The 19,150-nt window shown below is 39.2% G+C and overlaps 1 protein-coding gene across 3 annotated transcripts in view; it reads right to left on the bottom strand.

Moving 5' to 3' along the window:
- The window catches only part of LOC114043717 (GATOR complex protein NPRL3), an 80,700-nt gene that overhangs the window by 39,463 nt on the left and 22,087 nt on the right, over positions 1–19,150 (bottom strand). For 2 of the 3 annotated variants that reach the window (XM_027862826.1, XM_027862827.1), the window contains 3 exons: positions 18,295–18,369; positions 14,935–15,088; positions 11,219–11,291 (listed from right to left, as the gene is read on the bottom strand). In XM_027862826.1, the coding sequence (XP_027718627.1) occupies positions 11,219–11,291; positions 14,935–15,088; positions 18,295–18,369 (302 nt within the window). Of the gene's footprint in view, positions 1–11,218; positions 11,292–14,934; positions 15,089–16,178; positions 16,199–18,294; positions 18,370–19,150 lie in introns of those variants that run through there. The other variant, XM_027862828.1, reaches the window with a different exon arrangement.

Genomic DNA, 19,150 nt, shown 5'->3' with positions numbered 1-19,150 from the left:
GTCATCGAAGAAAGGCTACTTAGGGTTCTAGTGCTGCACAAAGACACTGACCTTCCAGTCAGGGGCACACTGTCGGACCACTTAATTATGGATAGGAAAAGCCAGCATATCAAAAATGAGCTATGCTATGGAAAAGCGGCATGCTGTAGTTGAAAGAACACCTGTTCGGAAGTTGGAAACCCTATTAAAACTTAAAACTGCTCTATGACTTTTGGAACACCCTGTTTATTTAAGTCCCAATACCGCCATTTATTGGCTTGTGTGACTTTGTCCACTCACTCAACTTCCTGTAGCCCCAGTTGCCTCATCTATTAAAAAATAATAATTCATATGACTTTAGTTATAGAAATAGTATGAAGATCAAATGAGATAACATATGCAGTATCCTTTTTTTATTTTGTTTTTTTTGGCTAAGCCATTGGGGTTAAGTGACTTGCCTACAGTCACACAGCTAGTGAGCATCATGTGTCTGAAGCTGGATTTGAACTCAGGTCCTCCTGATTCCAGGGCCAGTGCTCTATCCACTGCACCACCTGGCTGCCCCTGCAGTATCCTTTTTAAACCAAAAGGGCTACATAAAGGTCAGCTGTTGTATTATCTTTTATCCCAAACCCATGTTTTCTGCCTTCAATGCCAGCGGTCCCCCGAGCTTCTTCTAACCAACTCACATCAACAAAGTTGGTAAAGACCTTTCGGTTAGCTAAAGTACAGGTAAAAATAAACCAACCTCTTTCCTCTCAGAAAGGGGCTGCATAATTAGGAGGGGATACTAGATAATAGCTAGAAGAAACCTCATCTAGGTTAGTTCCACATTCTACAGATGGAGAACCTGAGGCCCAACTCCAACCCAGGTCCTATAAATTCAAATCAAGTACCCTTTCCACTGCACTAAATTGTCTCTCTGAAATACCAGCAGGAGGAGAAATAAAAGCATCCCCAAATCCTACTTTCTGAAAGGTCCTCACTGCGTAAGCTGATTTCTACTATGACAATTTTATTTTCTAGTTGGCTCATTTTTGCCAATATTTACCTCTTGCCTACAATTAAAGTACAAATAAGAGTTTATATTTCCATAGCATTTTGTAGTTGACAAAGCACTTTCCTCACAACTCTGCCACTTTGGTGATGCAAGTATTATTCCCATTTCGCGGATGAGGATAAAGGACTCAAAAAGGTTTAATGACTTTCCCATTAAAGGACTTTCATGAAATTAATTCTGGGCGTTAAAGACCATACCAATGGAATGCAATATCTGCTGGGTCACATTAAGAGTGAAAGGCTTCAAGTATGAATTTAGGGACTGAACATCTGCTGTCCAAAGACCAATGTTGCTAAATTCAGAGACAAAAAGATTGACCACACAAGAATGAATTTTTCAGCCATAGAAACTCACAAAGATCATCTTCTAAGATGTGTAGGCAAATATGCAATAACTAAATCATAGAACCTTGATGTAGTAACATGCCAAAGCAATGCTATGAAGTAGTAAAAGCAGCCTTCTGACTCCAAATCCAGGGCACTTTCCACTATACTACAGAGCTTTTCCACCCCAATGTGCTCTGATAACAAAGGCATGCCATTTTGCACATGAACATTTTGAAAATCTTAATTAGATATTTATGTCAGATCAGCTCACAATTTTTAGGCAGTCTCTTCTTTTTAAAGTATCTCTTTCATGGGGATACTTAACCTGATGTTTTTCCCCAGAGAAGCAAAACAACCACCAGTGATCACAATAACCTAAAGTAAAAGTGGAGGTAGTGTGAGCTATCACTATGATCTGAGAGAAGGAACAGATTTAGCCTTAACACTCATATTTCCAAAGGACTGCATTAATAAAACTGAGCTATTGCTATAGGGCCTAAGGGTCTGGGAGGAGAATCAGACTATTGTTCTTTTTCACAAAGTCCTTCAGAGGATGAATGTATAATAATAGGATTTAACAAGGTTCAAGAGTATGATGGGGAAATCCATGGGTTTCTCCCTTGGTTCCTATATTTAAATGCACTGATCTTGACTTCATTAGGGAATGAGTATTAATAAAACACGTCTGGAGCTGATAAAGTCATGCTGCAGGCTGCTCCTTAGCTTTCAGAGCTCTGCTTGTCTTTGGTTTGGGGTATTCCAGGATTATGAATCTTATACTAAACTTTGAAAAATGGTTTCAGCTTCTTAAATAAACAAAGTAAGAATAAGAAACCTATTAAATGAGAATCATATAAGTGGTCCAATTTTAACTGCTGTTATTTCTGCTATTATGGCAATGGTATAGAACTGAAAAATTAAACAATGTTTTATTATCATCTTATTTTCCCGTTCCAGTTGTTCAGCCACGTCTGACTCTCCATGACCCCTTCTGTGACTTTCTTGGCAAAGATACTGGAGTAGTTTGCCATTCCCTCCTCCAGCTCATTTTACAGATGAGGAAACTGAGGCAAACAGGGTCAAGTGACTCGCCCAGGTCACATTGCTACTAAGTGTCTGAGGCTGGATTTGAACTCAGGAGGTTGAGTATTTCTGACTTAAGGTCCAGTTATGCCACCTAGATACTCACAGACATCTTTCATCCTTGTCTTCTGTTTTGTAAAAAAAAAAAAAAAAAAAAAACCAAAAAACTAGAGCAAAGATTCCTCAGTGGAGAAGGTGAAATCCATTCTATTTATAGATGTGTCATTTTAAACAAAATTCAAATACTCATCTGAAGATTCCAGAATTAGGAGTCAAGGAAATATCAAATATGTATCCTGTCATTTCAAACATATTCTACAAGTATTTCAAAGAATCCTTATCCTTTCCTCTAAGGATCACAAAGCATATACACAAGCAATTACATGTAAAAAGGCAAACAAGTGATCATCTGGGAATCAAGCTGATGTAATAGAAAGAACATAATGGACTTGAGTTAGCAGAAAGAAGAAACAAAAGCTATGTATCGGCATATAAAAAAATGCTTTAAATCACTAGTGATTACAGAAATGCAAATTTAAAACTCTGAGGTACCACCTCACATCTATCAGAGTGGCTAATACGACAGAAAAGGAAAATGACAAATGTGGGGGGGGGAATGTGGGGAAATTGAGACACATGCAGTGTTGGTGCAGTTGTGAAGTGGTTTGACCATTCTGAAGAACAATTTGGAACTATGCCCAAAGGACTAGAAAACTGTACATACCTTTGACCCAGAAAAACCACTACTAGGTCTGTACCCCAAAGAGATAAAAAAGGAAAAGGACCTATATGTACAAAAATATAACACCTCTTTTTGTAGTGGCAAAGAATTAGAAATTGAGGTGATGCTCATCAATTGGGGAATAGCTGAATAAATTGTGGTATGTGATTGTGATGGTGCTATTGTGCTATAAGAAATGATGAGCAGGATGCTTTCAGAAAAACTTGGGAAGGACTTACATGAACTAATGCAAAGTGAAATGAGCAGAATCAGGAGAATATTGTATACAGTAACAGCAATTTATACAATGATCAACTGTGAACGACCAAGCTGTTCTCAGCACTGCAATGATCCAAGAAAATTCCAAAGGACTTATGATGAAAATTGCTATCTACTTCCAGAGAAGAACTCATGGCATTGGAATAAAGAATGAAGCATACTTTTTTTACTTTCTTTATTATTCTTGGTTTTTTGGTCTGCATTTTCTTTTGCAACATAGCTAATATGGAAATGTTTTGCATGATTGCACATGTATAAGCTATATCAAATTGTCTACCTTATGAAAGAGGGGAGAAGGGAAGGAGGGAGAAAGAGAATTTGATACTCAAAATTTTAAAAAAACAAATGTTAAAAATTTTGTTTACATGTAATTAAGAAAAAATAAAATAAAAATTAAAGGACAGAATGAGGTTTGACATCATGGACATGGGGCATGGAAGGAGGTTAGAAGAACCGGGTTTGAGTCTCACCTGTACCACCTACTAGTGACATTAAGTAAGTCACTTCACCTCAGAGAAGCTATTTCCTTAACTGTGAAATAGGCATATTACTTGTCCTACCCTATCTCCCTAAGGAGTTGTGAGAAAAGAACTTTGTAAACTAGGGTCCTACACAAACGTCATTAAGGTTCCTCTGAGGGGAAGGGATATATCAAAGTTTTCTACCTAGTTGCTATTAAATGTCTAATTTGTCTTTTTCCATGTACTCTAGTCATTTCTTCCAAGTAATTTGCACTGTGGCTGCCCCTCCACAAAAAAGATTTTGAACTAGAAGAGAATGGCATACAAATATTGCACTAAAAAGGAATGTACCCTTGAAACTGGAGGCTTTATACTCCATCCAAAACACTGCTGAAACACCAATTAAAGTGTTGCTCCAGACCATAAAAAGAATGGGAAGAATGTAATTTTCAGCTCTCCTCTGGCTACTGAGAAGGTCCTTGAAATCCTTCATAGCAACAAGGTAAACAGCAAAACCTGACACTGAAGGGGTCACAAGGAAGAGGAGAAAGGAGAGGAAAGAAGGAAATTTTTACTTTTTTAACTGTCATTTAAATGCCCATAACCCACTCAGCTGAGCAGGACTTCATAACCTAAATGGTTTTGATCCACAGTGTTTTTCTTTCCATTCACTTTGGTATTAATGGCATTGTTTGAAAAGGCTTTGTGGCTTTGTAGGAAAAAAACTGTTAACTGCATGCCAAAAGCAGGAAGGGCCCCCGTGAAGTTGATCCAAACCTTCAAATAACTATGTAAGCATATTGAAAGCCTTGGCCCATAATGCAGTGACTCTGGATGGTTTGCAGGGAAATTTAGGATCTTCAACAGATGATTTTGCACTTGGATGTGAGGCCCAGAACACTGGTCATCACAACACTATGCTGTCCAATCTGTTTTACATATAAAGATAAACATATACATACATTTACATTCTTTAAGATGAAGCCAGAACTTGTTTAGGAATTTAAAATACCAAACTCATGGTCTAAGGCTAAGCACATGATTTTCTTCTTCTCTTCCCTCTCTCCCTTCTGATTGCCTCTTTACCTCTACCTTGCCATCTTAGAACATAATGTTTGCAAAGCCAGGTTTCTCTGAATACATATGCATTTGCTGCTCAAGGATATTTGGCTCTGATTTTACAAGGATTAAAGAATGGACCATAGTCTAAAGAAGATTCAAAGTCATAAAGTCACAGAAATCCAGAATTTGTGAGGAGCCTGGAGACCATTTGCAGTAAGATCAACCCTTACCTGAACCATAATTCCCTGATAGGGAGTCAATCAGATTCAACTAAACGTCTACCAGAGAAATGGGGCATTCACTGCTTCGCAATCAAGCTCCTTCCATCTAGACAATCAAAAGTTTGAAGGCAGCATGCCAAAGCACAAGATAAAGTTACCCAAGGCTCTGTACATAATGATATTTGAAAACATCCACTGGCTAGCTCAGGTAGAGAGCAGAACTCTTTTTATTTTAAATCTACTGAATCTACCAAGCTTATTAACTTGGAGACTTTCTAAATTGTTTTCCCAAGTGCCTTGGGATCTGTATCATTATTCCCAATTGAAACACAAAGACACTAAGGCCCAAGGTGATGAAGCAATAGTAACAAAGAGGAAATGGATAAGGAGCAATCATTCTTCATCCAGAAATCAATAATAACTTACATTTATATGGCACTTAAAGGTTAATGAAGCAATTCCGGAAGCAGGTAGGTAGTGTAAGTATCATTATCCCTTTCGTGCTCATGAGGGAGCTGAAGCTCAGGGATGTAAGCTGTAAGATGACGTGCTTCCCCTCACCCAGCCAAGTTTAAGAGGGCAACCTCAAATCCAGGTCTTCTGACTCTGAGACCGGTGCTCCTCCCGCAATGCCACACTCGACTCTTCTTTACATGTTAGAAGCAAACCAGGCTTTCTCCGTTGTACTAATGAAATACAGGGCCTCAAAGAATCAATGCCCAAAGAATATTTACCACCAGAGTGGGGAGCAGGGGCAAAAGGAAGCAAGCATTTCCTCCCTAATCCAGCAGCCTCTGCCTTACCCTCTACACCACCCCAGGGAGAACACAAGAGAATCACAACAGAATGCAGAACAGGAAGAAGTGTGGGAGCTTACCCAGTCCAGTCACTTCCATCTCACAGCTGAAGAAACTGGAGAGGCCCAGTAAGCTGAAGTGAGCTGCCCCACAACACCCAGACAGCAGGTGTAATATACCTTTCTAATTACCAGAGATCCCCAATAGAAACTATACCCAAAACAACTTCATTATTATCATGGTCCCTTATTAACAGTTTGAGCTCAGTTCTTCCCTTACAACTCTTAGATTTGATTGGTACTGGGATCCCGAGGGAACTCTGAAACTCAAGACTAGCGCTTCAAAATAGTCATCAAATTGTTGGTGTAGTTTAGGGTCCGTACAGCAAAAACTTTTATGCTTTCAATTTCATTTACTGAGCACTGAGAATATAAACGTGTGCATGTGTTTATTCAAGATAACACACATAAATATACTCATCCAAATGTTTTTATATGTAAAATACATGTGTATATAGACATATAATAGATGATACTACATATTCAGGAGTAGACTGTTGAGGATAGAGCCCTAACACAGAAAAAAGGCAGTTTTGGGGACACAGAGGCCTTTACCTTAATTGGGTAAATTAAAAAAGGTATCACTGCATAGTGGAACAAGCCATGGATTTGGAGTCCTTAGACCCATGTTCAAATCTAGGCTCTGCTACAAATTGCCTATGTGACACCTAGGCAAATCACAGACTGTTCCTGAGCCTCAGTTTCCCTCTCTGTACATAAAGGAGTTGGACTAGATGGTCGGTAAGTTCTCTTCCAGCTCTAAAATTCTTTGGTCCTAAAATTCGTGGTTTAACAGTTTGCAATGAGGCTAGCTAGCTTTTCCCAGGTAGCGAATTTTCGACTGTGAGTTTAAGAAGGCCGCCACTAGATGGAGCTGTGCTACTGTAAGTGCTCAGAGGTCCCTCCAGAAACTCTAAACTTTGGTCACCATCTTGGCCACGCCCTCCACAACACCACAGTTATGTTTACTGTGACCCAACAGAGGAATCCTCCAGGAGGCTTAATCACTTTAATTTTTCCACCATTAATTAGGCGTGAGACACGCTTCCTCAGAAAAAAACAGGAAGTCACCTGGCTTTCTTTTTAATTATTAGTTAACTTGATTTTTAATTAGAACCCAGCTTTAGAGGTGCATAGACTTATAATTGGAAGGCGCATTATAGATCCGCAGGTAAACTAAGGCTGAGAGAAGTAGAGTGGCTGGCCTGAGGACCCAAAGGTGGGAGGGAGCAGAGCCCTCCTCTGCCACACGTGCTCCCTTGGTGAGACCCAGATGACCCCACACTTCTGCCTGTTGAGAGTCATTGGCTGCCCCTTCCTTCCTCCTCACTTCCCAAGGCTCTCCAGGCTTGCAGGATCTCACTGAATGAATGAATAAATACACGCATGCATGTAAAAAGCATTTATTAAGCACTTGCTATGTTCCAGGTATTCCTGTGAATGTTAGGGATAAGAAGGCAAAGGGGGCAGCTAGGTGGCATAGTGGATAGAATGTCAGACCTGTAGTCAGGACCTGAGTTCAAATCTGGTCTCAGATACTTCCTAGCTGTGTGACCCTGGGCAAGTCACTTTACCTCTGCATGCCTCAGTTTCCTCATCTGTAAAATGGGGGTGATAATAACACTTACCTTCCAGGATTATTGTGAGGATCAAAAGTACCTGGTACACAGTAGGCACTATATAAATAAGGAAAGAATTCCAAAGCAAGAAAATCTCTACTATGTTATGCTGTGGCCTGGGAGCACAAATGGTCCAGTAATAAAGACAACTTCCATGTGTTGGAATTTTTCCCTTCTTTCAGCTCAGTTGAGCTGCCCCCTCCCCTGGGAAACTCTCCCTGATCTGTCTCCACTCCACTGCTGGAAGTTTTCTATTTCTCTTCTAATCTCTCATAGCATGTTTTCACTAAATCCTTCCTCTGCACTGATCATATTCTAATTTATTACAATTTTTCTCTGTGTTCTTTGAGGCCAGGGTCTTCCAAGTCTTCCCCCGGTGACAAACACTTAGTTTGTACCAAATACTGAGCTGAATCAAACATGAAATGCAAACTGTCCTAAAGGCTCAATTGCACTAACGGCTTTTCAGAAGCTCACTGTTCAGGAGCAATTCCTACTAGGAGGGGTCAAAAATCTTCCAATTATAACAATCATCTGTGGGACCTGAAATCAAAGTATATAGAGAGTTTCATCCAGTTTAATTAGACTAATCTCCCACATCAACAAACACATCAAGGATGGAGAAAGCTCCTTTGTTTCAGGTCGCCACGTTCAACAGAGTGGTCACTTAGAACTTCTTCCAGGAACAAGGAGGCCCATGGAGAGGTCAAGTGCCTGCAGCACTAGGGGGGAATCAGACACTCCAGGGTCTTCTCCTGACTCCACCATTATTGTTTGATTTGGAGCAAGTTAGTTTTCTCTTGTCTGTAAACAAGAGATAATAATATCTCTCTGTCCCTTCCCTCTCTGAGAAGACATGAGGATGAATAAGGTATTTAGGGAACACCCTATGTTCCCCAGAAGGCATCAGAAAAATACCAGCTGTCATCAGTCCTCCTCTGAAATCCTTCTGCATTTATTTTATTTCCAAAGGATCGTAGGATCAAGAGCTATAAGAAAAAGTAAGGGGTACATGGAGAAATGACTTAATGCATAGGACCAAGAGCCATTTCTCTGCAGATAAGTGGTCAAAGGATATGAACAAATAGTTTTCAGGAGAACTACAAATATCAACAATTATGTAAAAAGTGCCAGGTCACTAATAAGAGAAATGCAAATTAATCTACTCTGAGGTTTCATCTCCTTAAGTTTCTTAAGGACAAGGATTTTTTTGATTTTGTCTTTGTATCCCTACTGCCTGAAACAAAGTGAGCACTTAATAAATCCTTTCTGGTTTATTATTAAATTTGGCAAAAATAATAAAAGAAATAATCAGTGTTGGAGGAAGTCAGGCACATTAACCCACTGCTAGTAGAATTGTGCAAGAAGTATAACAACAAAATTTTAGTTCATAACCTTTGGTTTGGGCAACATGCTCCTGGGCATAAATCCCATAAGGCCAATGACATAAACAAAGGCTCCATGTATATCAAAATATCCATAGCCACATTTTTTGTTGTAGTAAAAAAAAATGAAGCAAAATGGAAGCCCATCAATTGGGGAGTAGCTAAGTAGACTGTATTAAATAGATGAAACAGAATATTGGGCAGCAAGACACAATGAATATGAGGAATTCAGAGAAACATAGGAATATGTTTATGAACTAATGCACAGAAAAGAACCTGGAAAACAATATGAACAACTATAAGCCTAAAACAACATTAAAAGGCAGATTAATTGTAATGACCTTATTAATTTCAATGAACTTAGATTAACCTCAATGACAAATCTTGGTTCTGGAGAACAGAAAATAAAATAAATTCACTCCTCTCAGTAGAGGGGTGAGGGATCACAGGCTGGGAATGCTGTATATGCTCTCAAAGCTAGTTGTAAGTCAGTTTTGCATTACTGTTTTTTCTTCTTATAAGGCAATATTCCTAAGAGGTAGGTAATAATGGTGGAAAGATATATCAGCAAATAACTGTGGTATAAAACACAAAAGATAACAACAAATTTTTTTTTAAAGTAAGGGTTGGCAGAACAAAGAAGAGCTCAATACATACTGGTGCTTTTATGGTCCTGTATCTGCACCCAGGTACTAAACTAACAGTGACCTTAGAGTTTATTTGCTCCAGTTGCCCAGTTCATCAGCTGCTGTGGTTGCCAGGATACTATGAGGTCACCTGCTAATGACATTCAAAGCTGCTGCTGTGGGCCCACCCTCTGAAACTAATGGCAGAAGCAGGGAAAACCACAGCTGCTGTCCAGGGTGTGTACTGGTGGCCTCAATGCATCTCAACATAGGAAATGATGACCTCATCTCAATTCACAGTTCTCATCTGCAAAATGGGAACATTACTACTACATCACAGGGTTACTGCAATGCTCAAATTAGATAATAAATATGAAAGGGTTTGTAAACTGTAAATCTCTTCACAAATATTTGTAATAAGAATACAACAATCACTGACAGCTTCACTAGGACCTCCATACACTCTATATTCAAATAGTAATACTTATTGAACACCTTCCTTCTAATATCTTTAAAATACTGTACAGATATTTCCCCATCCACATAAAGCTTAATTACCTCTTTACAACAGAAAGGAAAACTAAAAGACTATTTTACGCATCCTGCTGTGCAGGAAAAGTCTTGGCTACCAAGATTAGCCCTCCTGAGGATATGCTGATGACAAAGTAGTACAACATAATCTTATTCTAATCTACCTCCAAAATTCATGAGAAATTTCTGAGACAACTAAATTAAAACAGAATCATGGATTAACAGAGCTGAAAGTGACCTTAGAAGTCATTTAGAACAACTGTCTCGGGGGCAGCTAGGTGGCGCAGTGGAGACAGCACCGGCCCTGAAGTCAGGAGGACCTGAGTTCAAATCCGGCCTCAGACCAAACACTTGACACTTACTAGCTGTGTGACCCTAGGCAAGTCACTTAACCTCAACTGCCTAAAAACAAAACAAAACAAAAACAAACAAAAAAAAGAACAACTGTCTCATCTTATAGCATTGGAAACTGAGGACCAGTGAGGTTAAATTATATTCTTAAGGTCACATCACTACATAAGAGCAGAACAAGGATTAGAACCTAGGTTTCCTGACTCCTTTTCCATTGTACCATGCTGTCAGAATCACAGTAGAATGGTGGCACATTTGGAAAGGATTTTATAGAATACCTAAGCCAAACCTTTCATTTCACAGAAGAGTAACACAACAAGAGGGGAAGCATCCTTTAAGGCTACACTACAGGTCAGTAGCAGAACTAAAATTAGAATCTGGGTCTTCCTACTCTTTCTACCATTTAGTCAAGTGGCACTTGTTAAGCAACATGCTTAACGGCACCAATGGAGCCCAACACCACACCATGTCTCTACAAGATCACTAGTTATTGCATAACGATGAAGAGTGACTCTCTAGCAGAGACATATACAACGGTAGCTACTTAAATGAGGACGACAAAAGGTCAAATAACAAGCAAGACAGACAATGGTGACTAATTTGCAGAGACAATAGTTCAATTATGCTTTTTTCAAGTTGGTTGAGGAATATTGCTTACCTGTCATAAGCTTCCTTGAGGTCTCTGGCCAACTTACACTTGGGAAGAATGTGATGAAATGGAGACTGTGGACCTTCAATTAAAACAAGTAAATGAGTAAAGTTTTCAGGGTAAAACAATCTTTATAAAAACAGAATAGGAATACTTTTTTTTTTTTTAGGCAACTGGGGTTAAGTGACTTGCCGAGGGTCACATGGCTAGTAAGTGTCAAGTGTTTGGTCTGAGGCCGAATTTGAACTCAGGTCCTCCTGACTCCAGGGCCAGTACTCTATCCACTGTGCCACCTAGCTGCCCCAGAATAGGAATACTTTTAAAAGAGAATTTTGATATTTGTATCCTTAACTCTCATTTATTTATGATCATGGGATTACAGATTTTAGAAGTGGAAGGGATCTAAGCATTTATTCTCTATTCCAACGGCCTCCTTTATGGATGAAAACTGAAACAGAGGCCCAGAGAGATGAAGTAATTCACTCTTGTGCCACAAAATTAAGAAGTGGCAGAGCCTGGATTAAACCCAAGTTTCTTTGACTCCGAATCCAGGACACTTTCCATTGTCCCACAATAAAAGACTTTTTAAAACAATTTCTTTTAATAATAAAATAAAATAAAAAAGAAATCTTCTCTACTGATCTCTGTGATCACTTTGAACCCTGAGTTACACAGAGATTAGAGTACATCTGACCAACATTTATGAGTATTCTGTATGGAAGACATGCAGTTTAAGCCCCGTAGCTGACCAATGCCACATAAATGAGGCAAATCACCAGAAGGCGTATGACATAAAACAAAACAGGGGAAGCACACTACAGTCAATCAGACTCCCACATGCCAGCAGGGAATCAATCTGGCTTCTTTCTAGCTACCTACTTTGCTACCTTTCCTGGATACTTTTTCTTGATAAAGGGTTTGAGACCTTCAGAAAAGAGAGGGCTGCTGTGCAGACTGGCATAGCCAGGGGTACCTAGGTGAGGTACTGCAGTGAGGCTTTAGCAGTACTGTCCAGTCCATTTAAAACAATACCCCTGATGGAAGATGACAAAGACGATTTCACAGAAAGTGAGCACTAGAAGAGACAGCAGCATACCGACTACTTTAGAACCTTCGAGATCACCTAGTTCAAGATCCTCAAATTTAAAGGAAGAAACTGAAGCCTAGAAAGAGGAGTGACTTATCACTCTCATTGTAACAAAATATACCTGAGCATCCCAAGTTGGTGGGAAATAGAGCAAATAAAATGGTGCCTCAACTTTTTTTTTCCATTAATGTTATGACTAAGTATAATTATGTAGATACATGAAGCAAAAAAAAGTAATGCCACGGCCTTCATTATTAAGATACCGAATATAAACATGGATTTTAGCTTGAATGATTTATTTGCATATGGAGGCTGGGGAGAGAGGTTTAAAAATCTTATTTATAAATCTTATAAACAGCAGAAGAGCACTGGGATTGGAGTCAGAAGACTTGGGTTCGAATCCAAGCTTAACTTCATACTAGCTAGATGACTACAGGCAAGTCAGTCCATCTCTATGAACCTCAGTTTCCTCATCTGTAATAGGCTTAATAACACTGTTACTATCTTACCTGACTCATGTGAACAAAGTACTTGCTAAAGTGTAAAAAACTACAGACAGATAAACTATTATTATTAAAGAACTCAAATGGAATTTTCAAATAAATGGAAATGAGTAATGAAATCACTGGAGTATTTCACAGAGTATAAAATAATAATTTGATATTTCACATTTCCTAGGCTTTCTAGGTGCCTTCGGGTAGGATTATAGCTTAGGTGAAGGCAGAAACCGAAAGAAACTTTAAATCTGGAGCAGATACACAAATGTGGGACTTGGTCCCAGTTTTGAACTCTTCTTTTTATGAAAATTTACTCTGATCCAAATATGTGAAGGCAGTGTGCATCAGCATGAAAGCACTGTTATCTGGAGTTAGATGATTTGCATGCAGATCCTGCATCTGCCATTCACAAACTATGTGATCCTGAGCAAGACACTTCACTCCTCTGGGTCCCAGACTTCCTCATCGAGAAAACAAAGGGGTTGCCTTGGAGGAGCCCCAAGGCCCCTTCCACCTCTAAATCTATGATCACAAAATGTGGCCTTGAGACAGTTTGGATCGAGTTGGTCTGAGATGTCCAAGATCCACATCTTCACGCAAAACAGCAATAAGGCTCCAGGCACGTAGTCACTTAGCCTAGCAACCAAAGCCCTCCACATACTGACTCCACTCTGATGCTTGCACTTGGCCTCACAGCCATCTCCTCTGTGTGCTTTTCTGTCCTGCTTCTTCTCAGGACACGTGGGACTCATCTTCTCCATCTCTGCTTGCGGACACCCCTCCAGACTTCCAGGCTCAGCTCAGGGGTCACCCAGTCCTCAGTCCTACCCATTACAGGAAAGATTTTCCCTTCCTTTAATCTCATAACTCTCTGAACTCTTCTCATATACTTAGTATCTTCTATTCTGTATCATGTTTATCCATATATATGTCTTCTCTCTCCTAATTACACCATAAACTCAGCAAGGACAGGGATTCCTTCTTTTTGGTCTCTATATGTTTCTCCAGAAATCTGGAAATCCCAATGCAATGCACAAAGGAAGATGCTTAATGTTTATGGAATGAATAATGTTATAAAACATTGCTCTTAGTAAATATGCCTTAAAAAAACCAGTTAGGTTTTCTTTATCTTCTTTATTAAGAGTTTTGCTCTAATGTAAGGTTTGACTCACTGGCACGTTGACTCTGGATTCGAATTCTGTCTTCTTTTCAAGCAACTACAGTAAAAGGTCTGGCTTAAGAGATTTAATGGCAATGAAGTAGTTCCAAATATCCCCCTCCCCTCCTCCCACCAAAGTTCTTTTCTTTAGTCACTCTCCTCCAACATGAGAGAACCATCAAGCATTATAGCTTGACAGCCTGAGAGATTCACACCTTCACTTCAAGATGAGCCCTATATGACTGGGTAGTTTCATGAAAAAGAAAGTTGTACAACTAAGAGGCAACATGGGGTGACAGAAAGAATACTGGTCTTAGAGTCAAAGGCCTGTGTTGGAGGTCTGTCTCCACCACTGCTGGGTCATAGGACCTTTGGGGCAAGTCCTTAGGTCTCTAAGCTTCATTTTCTTCAGCTATAAAATGGGGTAACAGTAATTATATTAATAACTTCCTCTACAGGTGTATTATAAGGACTGACTGAGGTAAGTATATACAAACCATTATGTAAATGTGAGTTAATTATTATAAGAATAGCAAATTATATTTATGGCCCCAAGCCAATATTTGAATGATCTCCAAATAAGAAAAAACTTTAAGTTAAAAAGTTCCCTGCTATTATCAACAGAATTAATGTGCTAACACAGTCAGGGTTTAATCTACTTAGACTCATAGAATATCAGTTAGAAGGGACCTAAGAGATCAAAGAGAGGAAATTAGAGTCCAAAAAAAATTATGTGACTTGTCCACGGTCACACAGCTAGAAAGAGGCAAAGCTTAGACTTCAACCTAGGTCTAAACTCCAAGTCTAGTGATTTTCCCCCCATACCACATTGCCTCTCATTTTAGGGAATATTTAATTGAACCACTAAAAACCAATCCATCACACACAGCTGACCTGCTCCTCTACCTGAGACTTGTCTTCTACTTAAGAATTTCCTATCAGGGCTGCTAGGACTGGGAAGGGCAGTGAGCCCCACACTCACTGTCAGACATGGCAGACACTTCATCCTGAATGGCTAAGATCAGCTTGGCCTCTCTGGTCAGGTACTGGCAGCGCCTCTCTTCATGCTGCAGCACAATGGCAATTCGACGTGACAGGTTATGCAGGCAGTTTATCACAGAAGGATCCGCATTGGCCTGGAAGGTAAAAAAGTCACTGAATGCGAATTCTGTATACACATTACAACTATAAATGTAATGTGTATGTGTCATACATGTATAGGAACATATATGTAAGTGTGTGCTGCCTTAAGCTGCATCCTAACTGGAGTCTAGTGCTCAGTTCCAGGCACTATATTATGAGAAACATTGACAAGCTGGAGCACGTACAGAGGAGGGCAGCCTGGCTGGCGAGGGGACTTAAACTCATGCAAAATGATATGAAAGAATTTGTGGAGAAGTACGATATTAATCCTAAAGCAGACATAAGGGAAGCATGACTGAGACCTCCAAATATTCCAAGAGTTCTCATGTGGGAAAGGGTCTATTTATTTTGTTTTGACCTAGGAATAAGGAAGGGAGGAACTAGATGCAGTGGAAGGGCTACACAGGGCCAGATCTAGCTCAATATAAGGAGGAAGTTTCTAACTACTAGAGCTGCCTCAAAATGGAACGGGTTTCCTTGGGAAGTCATGAACTGTCTATCACTGGAAATCTTCAAAGGGAGGCTGGCTAATCATTTGTGAGGGATATTACAGAGTATTTGTGCTTCAATTACGGGTTGGAGATGATGGCCTCTAAGGTCCCTTTTAACCTCTAAGCTTCTATGTACAGCTGCCTGTGTGGGAAACTCTCTATACAATAGAAAATAATTACAAAATTACAATTCAGCCTCTTTATGATGCTGGCATAAAGAAAAAAATGCTGAAAGAGGCCTAATTACTTCTTATGCTACAGTTTTTATTTTATGTAGTTATGATTGGAGGATATAATTTGACCTACGAATCCATACAATGAGAGGATATGTTATAAAAGGGATGTATTGTGTAACTGAATAGAAATTTTCCTTAAATGTTAATTTTTAATATTTTGCTTTTTCCATTAAAAGATGTAATAGAGCTGACCTTACCCTGGCTCAACCCAATTTTACCAAGACATAATATGCCAACATGGTTTAGGACTATACCACATTTCCCACTGCGGCATGAGAAACAGCTATGGTATAGTGGAAAGGGCCCTGGATTTAGACTCTGAAGAGCTAGGTCCAAGTCCTAACTCTGCTACTTACTAGATGTGCGACCTGGAGTAAGTCCCTTCACTTCTGAGCCTCAGTGTTCTCATCTGTAAAATGGAGGAAATGATGCTTGTACTACACCACAAGGTGTTGTGAAGATAAAATGAGATCATCTATACAAAGTGCTTGGTAAACCATAAAGCTCTACATATATGTCCACTATTATTAATATCATTGTTATTTCTCATGTGTAATCCCTGTGTATATTTTGCTTTTAAATGGTGGATTACAGGTATCTCTCAGTACTAAGAGGTATTAGTACAATCTATTTGCTTTCACTCATGAAAACCTGAAAACTATCAGCCATGTACATGCTAGGGTGGGTCATCTGCCCCAGGTCAGACAGGGTGGAGACAGCAGCTGTTAGATGTTTGTGGAGATGCTTAAAGGACCATCAGGCTCTAGAGTTAACAGATAAATGAGCAAACCATGACTTCGGCTTTCTGAAGGCCAAGAGTACCTGCTGAGTCACTGAGGGTTGGGGAGTGTCGGGGGGAGAAGAGGGAGGATGGATCCTGCTGATTGTAACATCTGGGGCCTTCTTTGCTCTACAACAGTTGTTCACTACTGTTTATCTGTCACTAGTGGCCACATGTAATCCCCAAGCACAGTAAATCCTTCTAACCAAATATTAATACAATGAACCCAGCCATTTCCTTCCTTCACAGGAAGTTATTTTCTTATATAACTTTAGGGACATCAGTGCTCCCAAACAGCATCAACTCAATTATAAAAACAGAGAACTATCGGGTTTATGACATTTCAAAATCTCAAAGGAAATAAACATTACAAATTAGTCAACAGGAAAATTGTCAAGAATTACAAACAGGCACAGCAATTCATCCCCAAAAGGCATCATTACAGAGCACTCCATGACCACTAGGTCTAGTTCAACATGCAACAGACATTATTTACCAATAATTTGCTATGCAGCTGGGGTAACTGCCAAAATTAAACCCTATTTTAGCAACTTTCTTCCCCATTTTATATGAATTAGCTCAAATAGTATCTGTTCTTTAGTTTATGGAACTGAGAAGATAAGAACTTGAAAGATAAATCCAGTAGCCTCAAAATAAAATTAATATTTGGAAGAATCTAGAAAAAATACCATAGCTAGTAAACCTGCACAGGAGAAAGTGTACCTCTCATTTTTCCCTTTGAATAATATACAAGTAACAACAATACATTTCTGTAGCACTTTTAAGGATTACAAAGAGCTTTTCTCACAAAAAATCTTATGAAGAGGGTAGTGCAAACATAATCGACCACATCTGACAAATAAGGATGAGGAACCAACCAAAAACATCAGTAGTAGACAGACAGGAAGAGAACTGAGAGAATAGTGAGAGAGTATCAAGAAGGAGAGAATGTTACAGTCATGAAGGATGAAGCCTGAGAAAAGAACAATAGAGAACTTGAAAAGGCCAGTTTCAACAGAGTGAGAATGGATAGAAGCCAGAGAGTAAAAAAGTGAAGGTAATGATACTACGCTTTAATAGAAAGAGCACTGGACTTAGAGACAGGAGGCCTGAGCTTGAAGGTGAGCTGTGTGTAACATGCATTGGCTAGCTACATGACAAATCAATTAATCCTGTTAACTCAGTTTCCTCAACTGTAAAATGGACATGATAACATTTATACTATCAATCTCATAGTATTGTTGTAAGGAAAGTGGTCTGTAGACTTTAAACTGCTACAGAAATGAGAAACTTATCAGTAAAGGTTGACTGTCTACCTCACAGGTGCTGGAAGGGGCATCAAATTAAACAGAATTGCACATTTCCTATTCATTTATGATCAGCAGTATAGTATGATTTCTAAGGGTAAAACATTGCATCTTATGTGAATGGGAGCTTCCTTTAACTACTAATCACAGAACCTTAGAACCAGAAAAAGCCATTAGAGATCATCTGGTCCAGCCCCACCTAAAACACCAAGAAGGCAAGGTTGTCCAGTCCATTAGTCCCTAAGGACTGAGACTTCAGACCCTCCCTTAGTCACTCATTTTAAGCTCTCATTCAGTTTAGCCTTAATGAGAAAGAAATCATAAATTCCCTCACTCTCAATGATTTTCATGCGATAATTTGAAAATCTGCAAAGACAACCTTACCCTTAATGCAAATACCACATTAAACAGAATCATCGTAGGCATTTCTCTTTTTGGAGATGGATCTGTTTTAGATACCTGTGAAATAAACAGAAGTCTAGTAAGCAAATGAAATCACTTTCAGAGATCAATAAAAAAAGATAGAGCTGGAGATAATCTGATGACAAATGTGCCACGATGGAAAAAGAAAAATGTCAAGACTGCAGTAGAATAAAAGAGCTAAGGAGAGATCATTAGAACCAGCCCTGCTGACTGTCACTGGACCATCCATTACCACCAATATTTGTTTGGTGAATCTATTATGGGTTTGAGGTGGTATAGAACTGTGCCTGGTCACAACACCCACTTTACCATACTAGCAGAACCTCCCTGATTTTGGAGGTTGTTCTGGGGATACAATGAATGCAACATAATCATAATCATAAATGTGATTCTGTTTTGTATTCCTATTGAGATTTTCAAAATACTGATTATTACACTATAAATGTACTACTCCTATAACAACAATAGCAAGCCCACCCGATAGCTCAGTCCTCTATCACACTTTATATTTGTGTAACAGTTTACATTTCTACGCCACTTTTTTGTGCATTATCTCATCCTTGTGAAGGATATTATCTCAATCTTATAAATAAATAAACTGAGGATCAGAGAGGGTAAGGACTCTGACCAAGGTCAAATGGCTAATGTAGTAAAGTCAGGCCTAGAAGATTAAGTCTTCATGCTCCTAATTTAGGTTTCTGCCTCTTCACCACAGTGCCTCTCAAAAACACTTGGAATCACAGAAGATTATGAGAACAGACCTTTGAGATTATCTAGTGACTAGATTCTAGTCCAACCCTTCATTTTTATATGAGGA

Source organism: Vombatus ursinus, unplaced genomic scaffold (genome assembly GCF_900497805.2).
Source record: "Vombatus ursinus unplaced genomic scaffold, bare-nosed wombat genome assembly UNPS02014770.1, whole genome shotgun sequence".
Taxonomy (NCBI): Eukaryota; Metazoa; Chordata; class Mammalia; order Diprotodontia; family Vombatidae; genus Vombatus; species Vombatus ursinus.
This window is presented reverse-complemented; position numbering and strand designations above follow the sequence as displayed.